The sequence below is a fragment of the Chiloscyllium punctatum genome, chromosome 19, assembly GCF_047496795.1.
Source record: "Chiloscyllium punctatum isolate Juve2018m chromosome 19, sChiPun1.3, whole genome shotgun sequence".
Lineage (NCBI taxonomy): Eukaryota > Metazoa > Chordata > Chondrichthyes > Orectolobiformes > Hemiscylliidae > Chiloscyllium > Chiloscyllium punctatum.
Genome location: NC_092757.1, coordinates 68,656,730 through 68,676,499, shown reverse-complemented (window position 1 = coordinate 68,676,499; position 19,770 = coordinate 68,656,730). Strand labels below are relative to the sequence as shown.

General features: G+C 37.5%; 1 protein-coding gene across 3 annotated transcripts in view; it reads left to right on the top strand.

The window, feature by feature from the left end:
* Window positions 1-18,733, top strand: part of rabgef1 (RAB guanine nucleotide exchange factor (GEF) 1) — a 45,116-nt gene extending 26,383 nt beyond the window's left edge. For all 3 annotated transcript variants that reach the window (XM_072589617.1, XM_072589616.1, XM_072589615.1), the window contains 4 exons: window positions 4,042-4,174; window positions 4,711-4,802; window positions 12,571-12,827; window positions 14,278-18,733. In XM_072589617.1, coding sequence (XP_072445718.1) covers window positions 4,042-4,174; window positions 4,711-4,802; window positions 12,571-12,827; window positions 14,278-14,676 — 881 coding nt within the window. In that variant the 3' untranslated portion in view covers window positions 14,677-18,733. The remainder of the gene's footprint in view (window positions 1-4,041; window positions 4,175-4,710; window positions 4,803-12,570; window positions 12,828-14,277) is intronic.
* Window positions 18,734-19,770: the final 1,037 nt, after the last annotated feature.

Below are 19,770 nucleotides of genomic sequence, written 5' to 3'. Positions count from 1 at the left end.
GGTGCTGGCAGATGGGACTAGATTGGGTTGGGATATCTGGTCGGCATGGATGGGTTGGACCAAAGGGTCTTTTCCATGCTGTACATCTCTATGACTCTATGTTAAAGCTGAGACTCTACCACATATCCCTGTGGCATACCACTTGTTACCTTACCAACCAGAAAACAATCCATTTATGCCAAGTCCATTCCCTATTAGATCCTGATCTTCTATCCAAACAAAAATTCTACACTTAAAACTCATGAACATTTTTGTTTCTGTAATAATCATTGTGACGTTATCAAATACCTTTTGAAAATCTAAACACAGTACATCCACTGGTTCCCCTTATCCACAGCACATATTACTTCCTCAAATGTTAACATGATTCCCCTTTCACAAAAGCGTGTTCGCACGGCAGGATTATTTTAAACTTTTCCATGTGCACTGCCATCTCCAACAATTTGTTCAGTACTAATTTCCTTGTAGTTGTAGTTTTCCATCAGGTTTTTCATTTTCACTTTTTGATTTAAAGCTATTTCTGGGATATTGCTTGTATCCTGTCTTGCAAAGACCAATGCAAAACATCTGTTCAATTCATCTGACATGTCCATTTTATATTTTATTATTAATTTCTGTGACTGACTTTCTGCCAATGCCCACTTCATTAACTTTTTCAAGAAAGAATCTACAGTAAATCTATTCTTCCTTACAGTTAGCTTCTTCTGTAATATCTCCTGATTAATATTTTTGTTCTTTTATGTTTTTTTAAATCTGTCCAATTTCTGACATGCCACCAATTTGTTTATGCAGCTATATGTTTTCTCTTCAAGTTTGATATTGTCTTTAACTTTTTAAATTAATCATGGATGTTGATACCTCCCTTTTGGAATTTTTCCTTCTCTTTAGAATTTATTTATTCTGTGTATTCTGAAATATCCTCTTAAGTGTTTGGCTCTGCAACTCTATTAACCTTTCCTTTAACTTTGATTTGCCTTTTTTCAGCTAGCTCTGCTCTGCTCTCACTTTCATAATTGCCTTAATTAAAGTTTAAGCATGAGCTACCTGGAGCACCTTCACTGTGGTTATAGATTAATCCAACTCATAAAATGATACCATGCTTAGTCTAACTTGCCCTCTGGTTTGCTCCAAGATGTGCAGTTCTAAGGAACTATCCTGCAAAACGTTATGTGAATTCCTCATCTATGCTACTTTTGCAGGCTAAATGTAAATCAAAATTCCCATAATTAATGCTGTACCTTTCAGATAAGCTTTAGCTGTTTCATCCATTTTACTCTATACTACCATGTGGTTACTGATATAGGGTCTGTATACCAAAGCCATAAATGACTTCTTGCCTTTATCATGTCTCACCTCTATCTAAACCTCCTGGTTTTCTGAAATTCGGTCATTTTTTATTTGACTAGCAAACATCATATTATATTAATACAGCCACTCCTCCACCCTGACCTTCTTAAATCCTTCAAAAGTTCCCAAACTGTCATCATGCAGCCCATCTCTCTAATGGCTGTTAGCACGTACTTGTCTGTGCTGTCAGCTTGTTTATTTTGTTTTGAATTTTATCCTATTATTTTTATAATCTGTAGTCATATCTGTGAATTTACTCTTAGATTTGTACTGTCTACACCATCCTGTCACGGTTTATTTATTATTTTCCAAATTAACACACGTCTGTCTTGTGAGATTTGTATTCTTCAAGGGCTGTTTGTCTTCAGTTTCCTAAACTTCATGTATGCCTCCTTTTCCTTTTTTGAGTAAGTTCTCAATTTCTCTTGTCATTCCAAGATTCCCAAATCTTGCCATCTTTATCCTTCAATTTCACAGGAACATGATAGTCCTGAATTCTAATCAACTGGTCTTTAAAAGATGTGGATGTGCCAGATGTGGATTTACTCTCAAATATCTGTCCACCGTTTACATTCCTCTGTTTCTGCTTTATATTGTGATAGCTAGCTTTCCCCACACAAAGGCTATTCTTACCCATAAGTAACTTAAAGCTTACAGAATTATGGTCACTCTTCCCAAAATGTTCCTCCCATCAATAGTACAATACCATCAATGTGATTGCATCCTTCCTATTCCTGAGCTCTACTCATATGGTCTCACTGGATGAGACATCTGAGCTATGATATTTTCCCTTATCAGTCAAACAACTCCCCCGACTTTTTTACATCTCTTTCTAACATGCTGGAAATGTCTAAATCCCAGAACGTTAAGCTGCCAGTCTTGATCCTCTCTCAACTAAGTGTCTAATAGTTACAACATCATAGTTATATATCGTCTCAGCCACACTAGTTTAAATCCAGGATTACAACCCTAGAGGTCCTGCTAGTCAAATTCCTACCTGACATGGAGGACCATCATTATATGCAAAATCCCATGTAACAACTGCCGCAAACACTACATCAGGCAGACCGGCAGAAAACTAGCAACCCAGTACACAAACACCAACTCTTGCTCAAGTCAATACCCACAGACAAGGAGGGCCCTTAATTTGACTGGGCTAACATAACCATCTTAGGACAAGTTAACCAGAGACATGCACGGGACTTCCCAAAGACCTGATTTTCAATCCAGAATGCCATCAACAAGTATGTAGAGATAGACCCCATATACAAACCACAGCATAGAAATGCTGGAAATGATAATACTCACCTTAACAGACCAGATCATATAAATATCTTTCTGCCTCTGTGAATTGGTACCAACATGGACCTATTTCAGGTTGCTCACGCTCCCACTTCAGAATATCCTGTGCCCACTCAGATCATTGACCCTGGCACCAGGAAGGCAACACACCATCCTGAAGTCTCCCTTATGGCCATAGAAAAGCCTGTCTGTGCCCCTGACTATAAACCACCCTTCGATGCTCCCTGTGATACAACAGTGCCAGTTGTGGTGCCACTGATCTGGCTGTTGCTATCTCCTGAGAAGCCATTTCACAACAGTATCCAAAATGGTGTACCTGTTTCAGAGGGGAATGGCTACAGGGGGCTCCTGTACTGTTTCCAAATTTACTCATCTTCCTGGTGCTCACCCAGCTCCTCACTGTCTGTTTAGCCCTTACTGGTGGTGTGACCAGGTTGCTAAATGTGCTATCCATTACATTCTCAGCTTCATGGATGCTCCATAGTGAGTTCATTTGCAGTTCCAGGTACTCCTTGTGGCAAATAAAGAGCTGCAGCTGAACAAATGTCCTGCCTATGTCATCACCATGGACACTACTACTGGGCACCTGTCAGTAGCACACCTTTTTTTCTTCTTTAACTTAATTTCTATCTCCTTCATCGTCCAGGAAGTTCTATATGTGATTATCTTCCCTTTCCTTTTTGAAGGAATAGATCTTTATGCTTGAACTATCTCTAAGGATAACCAATTGTTCAGCTATTATTTCTCCCACCAACCTTTGGTTCTGGTCTATCCAGTCAGCTCTTGCTCCATTGAATTTGGCTCTCCTCAATTTGATGATGACCACTCTTAAGTTGATCAATGTCATTTTCTACTACTAACTTACTTGTTAGTACAGAATTTACACCTTCCACTAAATGTTCACCTACTGTCTATTGATTGGCTTGGTCCACCTCTTGGCAAGAGAAATTGTAATTATTTGCTAAGCCAAATCAAAATGAGGTAAGAAAACTATCAAGTCTTTGCTTAAGACTCTCCTTTTTCTTCCCACCCCTCAGCACAAATAGTATTCTGCAACCTTGTCTGCCAGGATTTGAAAATAAGTCATGCTTGTCAGTTTTTGTAGCTAATTTGCATGCTGAATTTTCAGTTGTAAGGAATTGCACAGGGCTGTGTGCTTAATGTTGTTTCCATCATAAGTGTTTTTGAAAGTCAGTGATCATTTTAGATTTCTTCCGTTACAGGTTGCAACAAAATTGCAGATCATTTACTGTCCTTTTGCAAAGTATTCACATTTTAGAAGATCAACTTTGATACTCAATGGCCTTCATTTAGGTTGTGCAGTTGTGTTATCTGATAATAAAATTATCTTTACCCTGCAGGCAAGTTTTATACATCTAATTACTGTTCCAGGTTCCTCTGAGCGGATAGACAAATTGATGGACCAGATTGAAAACTTCATCATGACGCGACTGTACAAAAATGTGTTTTGTCCAGAGACAACTGATGATGAGAAAAAAGATCTTGCAATTCAGAAAAGAATCAGGCAAGCATACTCACTTTGGATATTCAAAAATATCAAGTGCATTGGACATCAAATTAAAGATTGTAAACAAAAATAATTGTTCAAGCCTTCTGCCTTTTTGAGTTCCATGGGAATTTGAGAAATTCTTATTCCCCTTTGCTTTCTCCAAGGGAATAACTTGACCAGTTAGAGTCCTGATAAAGGGCTTTTGCCTGAAACATCGATTTTCCTGCTCCTCACGATTCTGCCTGACCTGCTGTGCTTTTCCAGCACCATACTCTTAACTCTAATCTTTAGCATCTGCAGTACTCACTTTTGCCAAGTTGATATTAATAGAAGTTCTTCTCATTTGAAATTTGGTCCTCTTTCATTTGTCCTAGCAAGTGCAAGAAGAAAAGCTTTGGGAAGAAATTTCTTATCAGCAATATTTAAAGACTTGAGTATTTAGTAAGTTCACAATCTGGAAGGTATTTTAGTCATTTTTGCCCTCACAGACGAGAGGTTCTACAATTTTAGGTTAACAATACTTTTTCCTCTTTTTATTTTCTAACCTACAGGGCATTGCACTGGGTGACTCTTGAAATGTTATGTGTTCCAGTGAATGAAGAAATTCCTGAAGTTTATGAATTGGTTGTGAAAGCAATTACAGGTTTGTTCAGTTTTTTTTTAACCAGTGAGACTATCTGTTTTACTACAATAATGCAAATTTATTTTAAGATCTCTGTTACAAAATAAAGGTATATGTTTTCTATGGAAGCAACATATTGCAGATGCTGCAAGTCTGGACTAAAAACAGAAAATGCTGAACATTCTGTGGTGTGGAAATACTTGTAGAACGAGAAAAACAGTTCATGTTTTAGGTTCTGAATGTCACCAATGCAGAGAGCCACCATCATGTGGAATTCAGGCAATTTGATTCATAGGAGTCTGGAAGATGAACAGTTGAGGTTCAAGAACATAAATGTCCATTTTGGCTGTCAGTGAATTCATGGGGCTTGAAATTTGAGGAAAACCTGGCATCGGAGTTGTGGAACACTAACGGAAGGGAAGAGGAGAATTATGGGACATCAAGGGAAGGTATGTGAATGTGGTTCAGAGAGGGGAGATGAAAATTGGGAAAATGTGCATACTGTAGAATGGGGAATTGTTAGTGGTGTTCACCAGGAGATGAGCATTTAGGAGAAGGGAAGTTCTGATAGAAAAGGAACTGGTGATCAGAAATTGGACTAAAATGTGTGTTAGGACCACCATATTCAGAGAGTCAGGGGCTGCAGTTCAGAAGTGTTGTGGGAGCAGCCAGCAAAGATGTAAGTGAAAAGAGACCTTGGTGAGGGCAAGCAACAAGAGATTAGTTCCATTGATAGACAAGGTGGGAATTTATGAATGGAAAATAGTGATTCTAACGGGAAGAAATAAAAGGGAAAGGGAGGATGATTCTTTAACTGAGGGTTATCAGACCATGACTTAACCATATTGGACATCAGATTAATACTTGAAGGGAATGGGATGTTTATTTGTAGAGTAGGAACATAAAAAGATTTTGGAGTAAAGATGGGGGAATAGATCTACAGGAATGCAAACAACAGGGTCAGGTTATGGCTGCTGTTCTTGTACAGTGGAGCTTCTATAATCAGATACTGTAAAATCTTCCACTTATTAAATGCAAACTCCAAGAGTGTTTTAGAAACATTCTTGTTGACCTGAGTTTAGGTGAATATATCTTATGAGCTGTGTTCCAAATATTGAACCCCCTCTAATCTTTGGTTTAAATGACCCTCTGCGCCCTGGTTTTGACATGCGATATCCAAATGCAAATCAGCTTTCATTAAGATTTCCAGCTCAGGAGTTTAATATATGTTTGGGAACTCAGATTGAAAGTGGAGGAAGAATAAATTTCAGTCATATTCTGTGTGGTGACTTTTATAGTAATAAAGACAGCTAAAGAATGCTTTTCCATAAGAAAGCAAGTCGCTCGAGTTAAATTGCTCAATCAGCGACTTGGGAAGTTTATTACTAAAGATTTACAAAGTTGAGTTTTATGGTATAGAAACAGATGGTTAGGGGTTACCAGAGTTCAGAAACTGGGAAGTCATCTTAACAGAAGGGCAGTTTCTTTTAGGTTGTAGAAGTTTTCTGACTGTGACCCTTGGTAGAAATCTCCAGATTGTCAGAACTGAGGCGAAGACATCAGGCTGTCTGAGCAGAAAAAGAGCTTCAGCTATCCAAGGAAAAGGTCTGGAAGGAGTCATTTGCAGAAGGAATTAGAGTGTCTGATATTTCACTAGGTTTGAGTGACAATAAAGAATATTGATGGGAAAAAGGTTGAACCTTTTAGCTGTCTATGTTAAATTCTTTGTAAATTGTTTTATATCACTTTTAATCTTTTAAAGTAAAATTGTGTTCTTCCGTTAAAAGAATATTGGCAGCCTTGTGCAAATGTGTTCAATAATTGTCCACTATGGTGATTAAACTGCTGAAAATATACTCATCATCTATCAAGCCAGGTTTAACTTGGAGATCTGACTTACCCAGCTGAGATCATAATGTTATCTTCTATGATAGTTGATGTGTTAAAATATAAATTTTTACATGTAGAACAACATCTGGAGGTTATCCTTTGGCCAGATTCCATACCATCAGACTGATTGACTAATTGCAATTACTTTGCCTGCATGGGAACAAATTGATTACTACTTAGTCATGTGAGGTCAAGGATGATTTGGCTATACTTATTTCAGGGAGTACGAAGCTGGCAAATAAACCTGATGCATGGTCCATAGCTTTTACCACAAGTTGTGTTTGAATGATCAAATAGTTACATTGGAAATTATAAACTTCTTCCACTACCTGGACTTGGTTTCTGTGTGCTGCTATTGAATCATCTCGAGCTGGTCAATGCCTTCTCTGAATACTCCTTCTCCATTTTTGCCTCTTGCATGACAAAGACTCCCACGAATCAGTGGGGATCTTGGACTCTTCTAAGATGCTTTGAGAGCATCTCTAAAACTTTTCCTGTTCTTCTGGGAGTCTATTGTTGATATCAAGTTCTGAGTCGAGCAGCAGTTTTGGGAATCTAATGTCAAGGATGCAATTGACCCAACCTGACCACCAAAGCTGCTTTTAAACTGATGAGTGCTTTGATGATAGAAATATTGGTTTGGGAGAGGATATTGCCGTTGTCCATCCTGCCAATGTTGTTGGTACATTTCCATTGCCCCGATGTCAACTATAGATGATCGAAATCTTTGAAGCATGTAGGAGTGTGAGGGTCCCTGCAACTGGTACATTATAACTTCAGTCCTGTGTTTGATGCTAAGTCAGCTAAAAACTGAGGTGTCACAAAGGCAATAGTGGTGGACTTTGCCATTGATGTCTTCCTTCATCAAGCAACAGCTCCTATGTCGAAAATTATTCATGGATCAGTGCATTGGGCATTGATGTTGTGGCTGAGGGAGTGAGTTGAAAGAGGCAACAGTGAATTGGAGTTCTGTATCCAAAGGTGAGCACATTCACCAGCTCTGGCTGTGAACTGAAGCTGTATGACCATTGTTGGAATGATGATAATCTTGGAGTGGAGGCCATGAAGGTTGACTTAGTTTCTATTACTCTGTAGATCATCTCCACTAGTGTGAGAAACTTGCTGGAGGAGAAATGCAGAATCGCAGTAAAGAAGGTGGAGATAAAGATTGATATGATGGCACTGCCTGTCTTCACTGAGCTAGGGACCACTACTGACCTTTCAGTAGGAATTTAGATTTTGTCATCATAGAGAATGGTGACAATTTGTTGAAGGCAGACAAATTTGAGGACTCTTCATAAGCCCTCATGATTGACAAATCAAATGTTTTAGTCATGTCAAAAATTGCAGCGTACTGTTCAGGAGTTGATGCTACTTCCTGCATTTTTGCTGGATTGTCTTGCAGTGAAAATCATAACTGCATTGTGACTCCCTGTGGCTGAGATCCACATTACAAATCTCGGAGATGCTCTTCAGCCATTGAGAAGAGGGTGTTTTTAAAGAAGAAGAGACCTTTTTACGTCAAACATTTCTGACCCTGATATTAATGACACACAACATCTTGAATATTAAGCACTAGGACACACAATGACACTGGTTGTTTAGATGTCCTAAGAACCAGAGTCTGTGTCAGGTGGTCATCTGTCAACAGATATCCTGGTGTAATTTTGAAGCAGCTGACCAAACTGCTGTTTGCAGCAACAAGTAATTTACAATGTCCTTTTTTTTTATACGTTTTTACTATGAATGTACCAAATAACATAACACCCAGTGTTGGCTCATCTAATTGGTTTTACATTACTGTCATGTTCCAAGCCATCCCCAGATGTATTCTCTCTGGTCTCCTCAAGGTTATACTTGAAAAATCATAGGCAGCTGTCTGGGTGTTATCCACAACACCATCATCGATATATTCACAGAAACAATAGGGCACAGTTCCCTTACATCTCCAACACAGTTTTTGAAATTAATTTTCAAACTTTTGGCAAGAATCTGTGGATCTTCCCGATCTCCCTTCCTGATCTCATAATGCACTTCTTCAGTCAGGATACCAATTTCTTCAATGCCCATCCTGTAACAATGAGACAAATCCAGTACAAACAGCTTCAGCTTTACTAGTTAACGTTCATTAGTAAGAAAGAAACAAAATCACAGTTGCATGATTCAAAGTGATTAATACACAGAGCTTGTGTGTGTTTATATGTATTGGCTAAGGCAGTTGAAGGGAATCCTTGCAGTGATGCTCTCTGTGCCAGACATCAGGAAGGCTTGCTTATAAGTGCTGCATTTGGTCTCACTCTTCTTGGAAGTGGTCATGATTACAGTGTCCCTTAGAACCATTGGATGTGCTTCTGCCCCAGATAAGGGATCTTAGGTTGATCAATCATACCCTGAATGTATCTCCGACATATTTTAGGATTTCAGCAGCAATTTTTGTCTGCATTGGCAGGCTCGTTTATCAGCTGATAAGTGGATTTTTTTTTATTTTATTCTGAATTGGGCTAACACTGAGACTTGATGTAGCATATGAGATCGAGGCAATTCAGTTCAAAATTAATCTCATACAAGAGTATGAATTAAGAGCAGGAGAGGAGTAGGCCACTAAGGTCCACAAGCCTGATCCATCATTCGATTAGATCGTAGCTGATCTGATTGTGGCTGCATCTCAACATTCCTGCCTACCCTCTGAATCCTTTGGCTCCTTGTTAGTCAACAATCTATGTACTTTTGTCTTAAAAGAATTAAATAACTCTGCAGATACTGTTTTCTGGGAAAGAATGTTCCAGAACCTCTGTTGAGGATCTCTACAAAATATACTGTGCGAGTTGATTGTCTCTCTGTCCTTGATAAGGCTGCTCCATTCTTGTTTTTCAATGTATGCCCACCATTATTTTCTTTACATGCCACAGGTTTTAGTTGTACCACTGCCTCAGGCACCCCCAACTCCAATTAGACCACACCACCAAGAACATCTCCCCTCCCAACCCCTCTCTGTCTTCCACAAGGATCATTCCATCTGCCAGTCTGGATTGCACCACTCTCCCCATGAAACCCCCCCCCCCCCACCAAAAACCCCCAGGAACCTTACCCTGCAGCCGGAAAAGATGCAAAACCTGCCAGTACACCACAACCCCCTCAGCTCCATCTGGGGCCCCAAACAGTCCTTCTAGGTGAGACAGGTTCACCTGCCTGTCTTCCAACCTAGTTTACTGCATTAGGTGCTCCCGATGTGGTTTTCTGTACATCGGGGAGACCAACCATAAACTTAAGGAAAGGTTTGCTGAGCATCTCAACTGGGCCTGCTGGGGCAGAACGGACCTCCCAGTCACCGACCATTTTAATTCTCCTTCTCACTCCCTTTACGACATGACCATCCTTGGCTTCCTCCATTGCTAAAACAAACTAGACCGCGAATTGGAGGAACAACACCTCATCTTCTACCTAGGCAGCCTACAGTCCGGAGGATTCAACATTGAGTTTTCTAATTTCAAATAACCTCCCTTCCCAGTCTTTTCCCCCCTCCCTTCCACTCCTCCCAGCCACCTACTGGATTCCTTCCTCCATTGACCAACCAGGTTGTACCCTCTACTTGTCTTAACATATCACTCTGCCCCGGCCACCCCCTTTATTTGCTTCTCCCCTTACACCTGAAGAAGGGTTACACCTGAAACGTTGCCTTCTCCACCTCCTGATGCTGCTCGCTTGCTGTGTTCTTCCAGCCTTCTGCTTGTCTACCTCTGGCACCAATAGCTGTGCTGCTTTTCTCTTGAACTGTGCTGATGCTTTCAGTCTCCAATTGCTTTGTACTTGCACTTTAGTTCCTTTGTTTCTTGGAAACGTTTGGTTGCCAGTCTCGTGTATAACATCCAGAGAAGCCAAGAACCTCTTCACCAATGCTGATGCAGATTTAAATGATTGTTTCATAAGTTTACAAAATACTGAGTAATTGTACATCATTGTTAACTTGAAAAGCAAAGCATAACTTTAGCTTTGCCTAAATCATGCCAAGATTTGAAGAAATGATGTGTTTAGGAAGCCTTAGATCTTTGTCTCTTTAATCTGGATATATTTTTCCATGTATTTTATTTAAGCAAAGGGCTATGGTAGAGATGGAAGTAGTATGCAATTGCACAATGGCAGAAACGGAGCTGAGTTGGCGATATCAGCTAAATGCGTGAACTCTGAGACAAAGCATTGGAAATACACTTGTTAATGGTTATGTATGGCTGAATTAATTCGAAATTGTAAGCCAGTCAAGTACAATTAAAAAATGCTTTTAACCTAAAAATAGCTAGCAAAGGCATATAAACAAAAGCATTGTTAAACCCCATGGTGTGCATACTGAGAGGTAAAAGTCCACTCAACTGGATACAGCAGTCAGTCAGAACCCTGCAAATCAATAGTTAACTGGAATGACTCTATATTACTACTTTATTAATAAATCTGTTTTCATGAGCATACTCACATGGTCCATGGTTAGTCAGGAGTTGGTCTTTCATCCTGATTTAACCAGACATTTGTATTGATTCTGGTTTGCCTTTGACCACAGACAGCAACTCCTGTGGCTGGAAGGTGTTGGCTGAAAAGAACTGTCTTTGTGGGATACTTAAGACCTTCAATGTTGAGCTTCTTATGATATTGTTTCAGGGTCAGGTTGATGGAGCCAGTGTAAAAAAATTAGACCATCATCAGTCCCCTGCAGCTGTCAGACATGCACCCACAAATTGAGGTAGAATAGTACACCCATTCATATACATATACTATGGAGTCTACTCATAAGACCATTCAAATAACCACATGTCAAAAATAGAATATACAACTTTTGGTATCATTCCTTGTTTGACATGATGTTGGTAAATCACAAGTTACCTTTAAATCGGCCACTTATTAAGAAATCTCACAGACAATCAAGTACTGAAACAATGATTTAAACTTTATTGCATGTAGCAACCAAAATAAGATCCCTCAACTAAGTAAATTAAGCCTCACGACCCAACTTAGCTATTACCCAATTAATGGTGGAACTTGGCCAGCAGATTTGCAGTATCTTGGATCAAAGAACTTTTTAAAATCTCACCAATAATAACATACAGACCTGAAGGACAAAGATCTGTATAAGAATTGAACATCAGAAGTCCCCCTTTCGCAGAATTTTGAAGAACAATAATGCATAAGGATCAAACTCTGATTACACCTAGAGAAGACACTTTGATGTTAATACATTTTTACATTTGGCCTGTTTTTTTTTTGAAGACACTGTTTTCCTGCAGTTAACACTTTCAGCCAACAGTTTACTTTTGAATTAGTAATAATTGTAGTAATACAGGAAACATGGCAACCAAATTGGATGTAGCAAGTTCCTGAGGTAAGAATATTATTTAGGGAACTGGGGATAACTAATCCACTCTTCAAAATAGTGCCAACATGGGATGTTTTCATTCACCTGAGGGACAAACGGACAATGTCATCTAAAAGATGGCATCTCTGGCTGTACAACATGCTCCATGCTACCTTAGTGTGTTAGAATTAACTTTTGCACTCAGTTTCTAGAGTGGAGCTTGAATCTGGAAGCTTGTGGTTAGGGTATGAATGCCAACATTCATACTGCAACGAACATTGGAACAATCAGTATAGAAATTAATCATGGACATTGATGCAAAAGGTTGTATTTGATCCTTTGCAGTCAATGGAATTATGAGACATTGTGTATAACAGGCAACTGATCCAACATCATCTAATCAGATTTTGATCATTTTATTTTTGTGAATTGAAATTTGGCTCCATCATACATACAAATTTTGTATGTATTTTTTAAAGGAACAAAATAAAACTGAAGATGTGAATTTATTGTGGTAAAATTAATTTAATAATGTAATGAATTTTGTGAATTTCTTTATAGCTGTTATTGAAATGGATTCACGACGTGTTCCCCGTGAAAAATTGACCTGCATCACACAATGCAGCAAGCAAATATTCAATGCTATAAAGATCACAAAGAATGAGCCTGCTTCAGCTGATGACTTCTTACCCACACTTATCTACATTGTTTTGAAAGCTAATCCACCTCGCTTACAGTCAAACATCCAGTACATTACTCGATTCTGCAATCCAAGCAGACTAATGACTGGAGAAGATGGATATTATTTCACAAATTTAGTAAGTGTTCTACCCAGAATTACACTCTTAAAATAAACAATAATAGTTTACTATTTGATAAAGTCAAATCTACAATACTTGGTTGATGCAACCGAGGCGCACAAATTGTTTTCAAGAAATTATTGTTGAATTTTGGTAAAACAAACAAGGGCAAGACTTACACAATTAAAAGTAGGCCTTTGAGTAGTATTGCAGATCAGAGACACCTAGGGGTTCAGGTACATAATTCTGACATTTGTGTCACATGTAGACAAGGTGGTTAAAAAGGCATTTAGCATGCTTGCCTTCATTGCTGAAACATTTGAGTATAGGAATTGAGATGCCATATTGAGATGGGACAGGATATTGGTGAGGCCTCTTTTGGAGTACTGCGTACAATTCTGGTCACTGTTATAAGGAGGATATTATTAGGCTGGAGCGGATTCAGGAAATTTTACCAGGATGTTGCCGTGAACGCAGAGTTTAGGTTATAAGGAGAGGCTGAATAGGTTGGGACATTTTTTCACTGAAATGTAGTAGGTTAAGATTTATAAAATCATGAGGGGTGTAGTTAAGGTGAATAGCAGGTGCCTTTTCCCTAAGGTGGGGGTTTTCAAGACAAGGGGTCATATTTTTAAATTGAGAGGAGTAAGATTTAAAAAAGACTTGAGGGGCAATCTTTTTACACAGTGGTTCCATGTGTGGAATGAATTTCCAGAGGAAGTGGTGGCTGTGGGTAGAGTTACAATATTTAAAAGACATTTTGATCAGTACATGAATAAGAAATGTTTGGAGGGAATGGGCCAAATGCAGGCAGGTAGGACTAGTTTACCTTGGGATTATGGTTGGCGTGGACTTATTGGACTTAAGGGTCTGTTTCCATGCTGTATGACTCCTTGACCCTATGTGACCTAGGATCCTAATGCAATACTGGATACCTTTTGGACTCATTGACTGCTGACCAATATATGTGAATTTTAAAGAGAGTTTATGCAAGGGAATATCAGACCCTACTAATTTTTCACATTGGAGATCTGTGATGGGTTTGCCCCCATTTGTGCACTAATTCCTCAAGTATTGTGAGAAAAATTTGATCCAGTCCTAAGCCCCTTCCAGTAATGTTTTAAAATATCAAAAGGATGTAAGATCAGAATGGGTGAAAAATCTTTGAAACAAATTTAGGAACAAATGTATCTGGTTTAATGCTTGTATATTTACCATTAGTTAAGAATACAATTGAGATGATAACTTGATAAATTATAGGTTTGAGATTTACCTCGATATTTTGGTATATATATTTAATCATGTTTTATTTATCAAAGTATTACTTAAAGGGCTGCCACATGAGATTTGATGAATCAGTTACTGTATAGTGCTGTTAACTTTTTTTAACATTCCTTCAATTTTTTTGAAAGTAATGTTCAAACTGTATTTGCAATGATTTTTAATATGGCATTTAATTTGTTTTCAGTGTTGTGCTGTTGCCTTCATTGAAAAATTGGATGCCCAATCTTTGAACCTGACTCAGGAAGATTTTGATCGCTATATGTCTGGCCAAGCATCACCTAAGAAGCAGGACTCTGAAGAATGGTCTCCTGAAGCATGTCCAGGACTGAAGCAGATGTACAAAAATTTAAATCTTATTTCTCAACTGAATGAGAGACAACAAAAAATTTTGTCAGATGCTAAGCAGCTTGAAAAAGATCTAATTGACTGGAGCGAAGGTGTGACAAAAGACATTGAAGATATTATTGAGAAATATCCACTTGAAATCAAACCTAGGGGCCAACCAGTGGCTGCAATTGATTCTGACAATGTAGAAAATGACAAGCTTCCACCACCAATCCAGCCACAAGTATTCATTGGTTGAAAGAATGTTAACTGAATATTAAACTTGAGCTAACTCTCCTTTGATGTTCAATCTGTTCACTGCTAACTATGGCTCTGGAACATACATTACAGGAGTACAGCTGTGTTCAAACTAATGATTTTGTGAAATGTTTGCAGTAATATTTGCAGTTCAGTTGTAAGGTAAAGATTTGTTGGAGATTTATAACAAAGGCTACTTCAAAAGTTAATGGCTGATCTCTGATTTTAAAAAAAATCAAAATTGTAATGTTATGATTAGTACCTTTTTTAAAGAAATGAAGGAATCCTTCAGCGACTTAGGCAGCATGCACAGAATCTTCAGTCAAACCCGACTTGACTAGCTAACCTGTTTAGTGTTTGCCTTCTATTATTTTTGATTTCCAGCATCCAGAGTATTCTGTTTTTGTTTCCCTCTTTAATCCGGCATGCAAATTTCAAGGTGTATTTTATATTTACTAAATTCTCTGCAACACTTTTTTTTTTCCTTGATTTGCCACTGAGAGTAGTTCATATTCAGGGATTCTAGTTAAAGTTACTGGGTAAATTAGAATTGCGTCTAATGTGTTCAATTCTAGGATTTACTCCATGATTCGTTTTTGGTTTAGAAATCAGAAACCATTATTGATATTTCTTCGATAGTCTCAACTTTAATGCAATGTTTCATTGTAAATATGTTCATTGTACAACACATTGATAATTTGGCATATAGTGTGGAGCAATCCATACTTTAAAGCAAAAGGATAAATCTTTACATTTTTCATTTCGTTGCATGTTATATTATGCAAAAAGAAACAAAAGATGTTTCACTTTTTATCATACTTGCCAACATTTTTATCCCCTGTTTTTATTTTGAAAACACATCAGCAATAAATATGACCTAGTTGGAGGTTTTCTTTGTATGGGCCGGTTGTGAATCGTATCAAATGCTTGATGCATTATTCATTTACATGGTCCATTTGCAATAATTTAACCTAAAATGTGGTTGATGGATGTTAAAATTGAAGCAGAGTTCGGACATTAACTTGATGAAAGTAACTCTTATTTCTGTACAGAATACAGTTTGGTTGGGCTATCTATCAATATTTTTAGTTGCTAAATTTTGAGTGGCATATTCCCATTTATCACTGGTTGCTGACTTCAATCTTCTGGGTGTCTGTTTTATTTACTTTTTAGTCTCTAAAATAATTTATGTACATAATATTCTAACAAAGTACTAATGGAAACAGTGCTTACTTTAACTTTGGCATTGTAACGTTTTATGTTCAATGACTAAAATAGAATAGGCAATTTTGCACAACTTCACATTAAAGGTCCATATTCTGCAGTTAACTTTTATTTTCAAATTTCAGTATAATAAATTTAGATTGCTTCTCCTATTGGTAAGCCTACATTATACAATCTGGAGGGTTCCATCAATAAGTCTTCATATTTCATTAAAATGCTTTAGGAGGCCCTGATGTTGTAAACGGTGCTATAAGAAAGCAGTTTTTTTTCTATTTTCTGGCCTGTATTAGCTGATTTCAACTGACACAGAATTTTTGTCACATGATTTTAGTATCCTGGCATAGGCAGTATTTCCATTCCTGATTCCTGTCCATTAGTCCTGCTGGAATGTGTGCTCTGTGATTTTCTGTTGAGAACAAGGTCAGCTCTGCAGTGATGCACATGCCATCAACTGGTGTGCTGATTCTAGACAGCTGCTATAAAAATTGACCACCTTGGTGTGCTCAAGGATTGAACTTTAGCATTACTGATGCTAAGTGCTCCACATAGCTTTCATGTATAAGATATCTATAAATTCTTTTGAAACTTCTGACTGATCTTTTTCAATCAGCTTTAAGGAAAAATTACCAAAGGACGATTGCCCCTCGTTTTTTTTTCCTCTTTTCAAGATAAACAATTTGTACAGAATTTAACTTTTGAAAACCTTTTGTCATTTGTTTTTGATGTTTTCGTGTATAATTGTAAAAACAAGGTAGTGAGTACAGTGATATGAAATCTCAGTAAATAATCCACACAATATTGCAGTGGGTATACAAAATACCTTTTGGAAACAAATCCATTGTTCATATAAAGAGAAAAATATTCTTAATTATGCTAGAAAACCAACTGCCATTTGTGGGTCACAAATTTCACCATAGTTTAGGAATAATACATAAACACTCCTTATTTGTTACAATGTGAGAAGTTTTAACTTGATCACAATACATAATATTTCATGAAATAGCTAATAATTCAGTAATCAGTGAAGTGCAATTGACACTTCAAAAAATTAAATTGTCTTTAGTACTATTTCATTGTTTCTTTTAAGATCTCTGCATAGAATAATTGCACTTTACACAAAACTTGATGACTTCTGTGACTGTTTAAACTTGATTATTTTGCGCTCTTGAGATTAAGTCACATGTAGATAAAGGTAGCACTCTTAATTTGTGGGTCAGTCTTTCACTGCTGCATGTGAACTTCTTGGAACGTGTAAATCCCACTTCCTGAATGGACACAAAATGATCGTATTTGCTTTTGGGACAGACAGATTGGAATTAAACTATTTTTACTGGATAAGTGTCTTTTTTTTATATATATATATTCTTCACCTGATGAACTTTGCAATCAATGTGCGTGTAAGGAATATTCAATTGATATTGAAAGCCAAAGTCAAGAATAAGGTTATTGCAAGGCCTGTTCCAGCTTTACCTTTTCGATTCTCCCATAATACATAACAATCTTGTGAATTTAATTCACTTTCAATGTGAATAATTTGCACCAGAAAACACAGAAAAGGCTTCCTGATTTTATTTCTAAAATAACATACGTGAAATTAGATATAAAATCCTTATTAAAATTGTCCAATTTTTAAATGAATATTTAGCTATGGTAATGCCCTGTGTCCTATTCTCCAGTGACTACTTTTAACTCTGACCATCACACCACTTGTTAATTTGAGAGATGTACAGTAAGTTGTAAAACCTAACCTTTCTTGATTTCTTGGGCTGAAGAGTACTTAATGCTTTTATTTGTTGCAGCTTCTCTATCAGCTCTTCAAGACTACAAGTTTCAAAGTTAGGGTAAGTAAATCAGGCATGCACATCTTAAAACAGACTTTTGGGAATATTAATGGGAAGAATAACCAGCAATGAAGTGAACAACACAACCAGAGGAAAAGTAAAATTGAAAGTACCTGTAATTCATATTGGCTCACATAGCACCAGATGAAGTAACAATGAGGGAGTGTCTTCTTGTTCTGCTGCATGCACATACCAGCTGTGTGCCTGCGAATCAAACAATGGTTTGACTTTTTGAACTTGGCAGGTCTTGAATCGGTGAGATTGATTTGTTTTGCATTTCCCGTTGTGGGACAAATGGTTTGAGCACCACCTGTTTTGAACGAGCAGAAAGGAGACAATATGAACCTGTTTAAACCTCTAAATGGACTGAATTTTGGTTCGCTGGTCACAGTTGAACAGTACAACATTAAATATTGATATGTGAAAATGGCTAATAACTATTAGTTTACTGTATCTATTTGGAAATTCAAAACTGAAACCTAAACAATTGGTAAATTGGTGCAAATTGAAGTTTGTCTTTATTTCCTGCTGAATGTTTTTCTGTATCTAAAATCAGTGTTGTGATTTTAAAATGTCATTCATCTATGTTGAAATGTCTGTTTTTATGCCATAATTTAACATCTTGTACAGTGTTATTTAGTAATCTGAATACATTGTGTCTTAAGTGATTTTTAAATGATTAAGCAATGACAGTTTCTTAATTAATGAATTGCAGTTTGTAGCAATTAGACTTTACCTATTTCAATATTTAAAGTGTATAATAACTTCAGTTTAATGTCAATATGTGAAAATAACCTGAATTTTTTTAACCAAGTGTAATATTTGAAATCTTATTTGAAGAATATGGTTCATCATTGCCATAATACTAAATGATGTTTGAGAAATTCAAATAACCTGGTTTTTTTTTTGGAAGTCAAATTTTGATTAGCAGTAGTAATTCTGATAAGAATTTCTATTTGTGAACAAACAGAATAAAGAGCAAGAATAAGCCATTTCATCGGATCCTGTCAGTTCTTATTATGGCCTTGACTGTATACTTGCTACACCTGTAAAACCAGTGCCACCACTTATGCTGCTGACCACACCCCAAACTAACTGCACTGGATGCTTAATATCTCTCCCTGTCAGCATTAATATTCCAGCTCAGTTATGTCAACAATTGTAATACAGAAGTGTGGTCACACAAGGTACATGCGGCAGTCAGTTTATTTACGGTACTGGTGGAAAACATATCCCCAGACATCCAGGCAGAGAATTTGAGGAAGGGAAGCATTAACAATGGTCACTGTTATGGCAAGATAAGGATAAAAATCTGAAGCAAAGTTATAAGTGGGACAGAACACCAGCGCTTCACTGGAGGCTCACTGATGATGTTACCTAGCATGGTGATGAAACGTCTGAAAACAAACCGGCCAGCTCAGTGAGCAAATTTACAACCTGAATGTTTTACCTGTCTGAGAAAAGGGCAGGCATAGTTAAGACCCATACAGATTCCCACAAGTAATGCTGTTTGTTTGGAACAATTGAGAGAAATGAAGAAATTGTCCAGTATGACAAGTTCAGTCAGGCAGAGGACAACAGTGGCATGACCTGGTTGTGCCATTGTTCAAGAAAGAAACTGATTCTGGTGGGGGAAGATAGATGGGGAGATTGAATGACTGAATGAAAAGGAATTATCCTTTCCTTTGGTCCACAAAAATTAAATTTCCTGGGTCATTTCTGAGTTACCTAGGGTCATTGGTTAAGCACTTAATGCCTGATGTAATGGGTTGAGCTGAAACAATGCATGCTGCACTCCATTGTACTGGAATTTTATAGTCAGTGTCCTTTGTCCATGAAGAGTGAGCTATAAAGTAAGAACAAATGTGCGGTGGCTCAGTGGTAACATTCCTGTCTTTGGATCAGATGTTCTACTTTAGGAATTTATGCAGGAAATCTATGCTTATGCCCAAGTATGACTTTTTGATGAAATATTAATCTGTGCTGCTAAATGTTGGGTGTACTCAGTAATTGGGCATTAGTTGGAGACT